The sequence below is a fragment of the Austrofundulus limnaeus genome, unplaced genomic scaffold (assembly GCF_001266775.1).
Source record: "Austrofundulus limnaeus strain Quisiro unplaced genomic scaffold, Austrofundulus_limnaeus-1.0 Scaffold115, whole genome shotgun sequence".
In the NCBI taxonomy this organism is placed as follows: domain Eukaryota; kingdom Metazoa; phylum Chordata; class Actinopteri; order Cyprinodontiformes; family Rivulidae; genus Austrofundulus; species Austrofundulus limnaeus.
This window is the reverse complement of record NW_013952517.1, coordinates 763,068-767,121: the sequence shown is the minus strand read 5'-3', so window position 1 is coordinate 767,121 and position 4,054 is coordinate 763,068. Positions and strand designations below refer to the sequence as shown.

At 40.4% G+C, this 4,054-nt stretch overlaps 1 protein-coding gene across 1 annotated transcript in view; it reads right to left on the bottom strand.

The window, feature by feature from the left end:
• The window catches only part of ano6 (anoctamin 6), a 16,041-nt gene that overhangs the window by 3,402 nt on the left and 8,585 nt on the right, over nucleotides 1–4,054 (bottom strand). The window contains exons 4-14 of the mRNA XM_014014486.1: nucleotides 3,942–4,007; nucleotides 3,567–3,854; nucleotides 3,347–3,460; nucleotides 3,153–3,268; nucleotides 2,928–3,062; nucleotides 1,906–2,008; nucleotides 1,416–1,476; nucleotides 1,121–1,266; nucleotides 950–1,027; nucleotides 540–771; nucleotides 264–433 (exon numbers count right to left, since the gene is read on the bottom strand). Of these exons, the coding sequence (XP_013869940.1) occupies nucleotides 264–433; nucleotides 540–771; nucleotides 950–1,027; nucleotides 1,121–1,266; nucleotides 1,416–1,476; nucleotides 1,906–2,008; nucleotides 2,928–3,062; nucleotides 3,153–3,268; nucleotides 3,347–3,460; nucleotides 3,567–3,854; nucleotides 3,942–4,007 (1,509 nt within the window). The remainder of the gene's footprint in view (nucleotides 1–263; nucleotides 434–539; nucleotides 772–949; nucleotides 1,028–1,120; nucleotides 1,267–1,415; nucleotides 1,477–1,905; nucleotides 2,009–2,927; nucleotides 3,063–3,152; nucleotides 3,269–3,346; nucleotides 3,461–3,566; nucleotides 3,855–3,941; nucleotides 4,008–4,054) is intronic.

Below are 4,054 nucleotides of genomic sequence, written 5' to 3'. Positions count from 1 at the left end.
TATCTTATCTTATCTTATCTTATCTTATCTTATCTTATCTTATCTTATCTTATCTTATCTTATCTTATCTTATCTTATCTTATCATGTTTCACTCTTTTTTATTATTGGTCACATATTTGCAAAAACATTGACAAAAAAACTGCTAAAGCTAACCAACGTTAATAATCTCATGTTAGCTTTGGTCACAGCTTCAAAGAACCACTTCGGAGGGACCAAAGAGCCACAGGTTGCAGACCCCATGGGACAGACAAACTAATAGTACCTCCTCATTCCTGTACTTCCCCAGGAGATAAACTGGAGCTCCAGGATGGCCGACTGCTTTTCCTTTCACGAAGGCKATGTAGAAGCAGGAGGAGTAATAGTTGACGAACTGAAACAGGAACATCTTCATCGTCAAGCTGTTCTCGTAGTCTCTCATCGTCCGAGGAAGCTCTGTTGTCCCATCGCATATAAAAAGATGTTCGGGTTAAACCGTGCTCTGTTCAACAACAAACAAACAAACAAACAAAAAAAAAGACTACGTGCAACACACACCCACCAAAGTCTGTGATCCAGATGGCGACTCGTTCGTAGAGCATGTTAAGGATCATGATGACAACAAAGCTGATGATGGAGGCTGTGACAGAGGTGGCCATCTGGGGCGTCACATACTCCTTTATTGGCTCCAAGTTCTTCAGCTCAGTGGAGTCTCTGAGTTTAACTGATAATGTGAGGAAGACAGCCAGTCGGTACACAATGATGGCCACAATAGAGGCCAGGATCAGAAAAATCTAAAAGACAAAACAACAGAGTGATTCTTTTTAAGGGCATTTTGGGTCTTATGAACAAACAAGAGTAAACTGTTGCAGAAAATAACAGTTGAGACAAGATTTTATTATATAAGGTGTAAGAATACCATTTTCAAAAAAGGCCTGTAGAAAAACAGTTGCAGTAAAAATATGTATTTACCCAGAATAAGACGGTTCCAATTCCTATTGACACCCGAACGCACCGTCCACAGGTTGTATAAGGCACCTTTTCCTTCACCTAAAAACAYGTTATCAGGCACTGAACTTTAACCAAATATTTTTGTTTCTATGTTTTAGAACAGTTTTCAGTAACGTATGTATATTTTTTTACCCCAGTGATCGGATTTTTCCTCTCATAAATACACTTGGCCTCATATTCTGGGCGAGGCGGCTCTTCCTGCTCCAGAAACTCCACAGTGTCCCAGTCGTACTCCAACTCCGCCTGGTAGCGCTTCCAAAACTCCAGGAACAAAGTGACTACAGGAGGAAAGACAAATAAAAACACAATATGCTATAATCGGTCTCTTTCATTTGTAGACACGTGATGTAAAAAGATGTTACTGCCTTTAATGTGTCCAAATGTGAGGCTGAAATGAAGAYGTCACACTAATGCCTGTCAAACTTACCCCACACTGACATGAAAACAGCAAACACTAAAGTCCCGAAGTGGTCAAATACGCAAAGTGTCTAAAAAAAAAGAAACAAAACTGCTGAGTCATCGAATAAAAAAACAGAAACACAAAGAAAACAATCAAAAATGAGAACAATCTTCCCTGTCAGTATCTAAAATCTATAAGAACAGAAGCTAAAAGCTAAACGTAGTTAAGTGAAGTGTGTTTCTGAAGGACCTGAAGAGACCGTAGCTCCTGTTTTGCTAAAGGCCCTGTCACACTAGACAACTTCATGACAACTTTATGACAACTTATGAAACATTTTTTTATCTAACCTGCTAATAAAAGTTAAATATTTGATCAATTTGTTCATGTATGTTGATTTTTTTTTTCAATTCCATTTTCAACGTGGACCTCTTTAAAATGTTGGCACAAGTTGTCTAGTGTGACAGGGCCTTATGAGATGCTGACTCARCATTCACACAATCAGAAACTGAATGCTCACTTTTGAAGTGTCACAAGTGCTGTTTAACATCCAGTATTTGCAGAGGTCACACTGTGGACACATAACGATCTGTCCTCCGATCTCTGGGTCGCACACCTCTTTGCTGAAGGAGTTTAGAACAGACAACACGTGTTAACAGAACGGAAGCAGACTTAAAGAAATGTAAACAGTACAGGCAGCAAATATTGCTCTAAAACCTTGACCTTCCTGTTGCCCCTGGGTCAAAATGACCCACGAGGCCTCAACATTAAAGGTGACCTATTATGGGGGTCCTAGAACAAGTTAGGATCCATCTGTGGGCTATACAAAACATGTTCATTTAATTCACAAAATTAATCTCAGATAATGAAATTTCACCATTTCAGTTCTGCCTGTTCTTCAGCTCTSTTCTATGGAAACCCCCTCCCGACCTTTTTTTTTTTAACATTAGCTCCGCCCCCTGCCAGAAGTTTACTTTCAGTTTCTTTTCGGCAGAAAATACTATTTTTCCAAAGTAGTTCATGGTGAAATTATTCACACAAACTTTCTTTAATATTGCTAGAACATTGCCATCAAAAATAAATTTAAATGAAAAAAATTAATCCACACATCTCTGTTCTCCATGACGGTTGTAAAACAGCAGAACCGTCCTGTGAGGAAGTGGGCGGAGACTCTGCTTGGGTTACCAGGAGATGGGCTGGGCTCAGGTTGGGGTGGGCTGGAGTGAGTCTTGTGACATCACAAGTAGCGGTGTTTGAAAACGGCTCATTTCAAGACACAGAAAAATACATTTACTTACAGTAAAAATACCTCCAAGTGCATTTTTTTGTTTGGTGCTTGGACTGTTTTTAGAAGCAGTACAGACCCAAAAGTAAGTAAAAAAAACAAAAACTGAAAAAAGTGAATTTTGCATATTAGGTCCCCTTTAAGACTGAGGTCCCGTGGATTAGTACCCAACACCTCCCACACTTCATCTCATTCAGGGTTGTTGGTATAGCTCTCCTCAGTTGATAAATGACATATCCTTGGTCTGTCTGCGATACCTCCATGTGCTTGTTTCTTGGTTATGGTAGCCGTAAAGGAAACAGCCCAGTCCCACGACAGCCGCCACAATGAGCATCATGGTGTAAAAACCGAGCCAGGCAAAGTAAATGCCGATCTTCTCCCCAAAGTACTTCCTGTGCAGGGAAATAAAACTCTTTGATATAGCAAATTTTAAAAAAGCACACTACAGCACTTCCTGTATTTAATAATGCTGTATTTCTCACCTTATGAGGTCAAGTGGCTGCATCTTGTAGAAGTTTTTGGGATGTGCCCACTCTTTAAAGAGTAGAAGCCTCTCATTGGGACAGTCCTCTTCTTCAGACTTGACATTAAACCTGCTCTTTAATGGCAAAAACATTAAACATATTTAAGTACTGAAAAACAAATGAACTGTAAAAGTAAATAAAGTAGAGCTTACATCATGGAGGGGATAGGCAGCTTTGTACACTCCACCATCCAGGAGTTTGGTGATGCCGAACTTCCTAATATTTCCTCGCACTTCGTAGGGAGCTCTGCTTAAGATGTAAAACGCCTGAGATAAAAAATAAATTAAAGATGTTTGCTCTTCCATAGTCAGCTCTTTAAAAAAAAAAGATGTTGCAAGCATAAACGAAGAGCCGAAGCCTGTTGCTACTTGCCATTCTGCTCCGCATGGACGGTGTAAAGAAGAGATCCCTGTTTATGCTCAAAAAGTCCTTCGCTCGTCGTTTCTCGAAGGGAGCAGTGAAGAACTCGGGCTCCTTTCGGATCAGGTCTTCGTCGGGATAGAAGTGTTTGGTGATGCACTTGAAAAAGCGCCCCAGTGATGGRCGGCGGGGGATGTCGTTGGGCTTGATGGGAACCTTGATGTGCAGGACCTCGGCGTACGTGCACAGCACATCCCACGGCATGTGAACCTTCACGAATATGACTTTGTCGTCCACCACCTGCACAACACAACAGGAGTTCAATTTAGGTAAAAGAGACACGAGTAATAATAAAAAAAAAAACAGGTTTAAATAACTTCCACTTACAGATGGCACGGCTTCCAGCTCAATACCCATCTTCATCAGGCTGGCCTCAAAGTACTCCCGTCTTCTCTGAAAAATACAGATTTTACAAATTTACAATTTTTAAATAATAATAA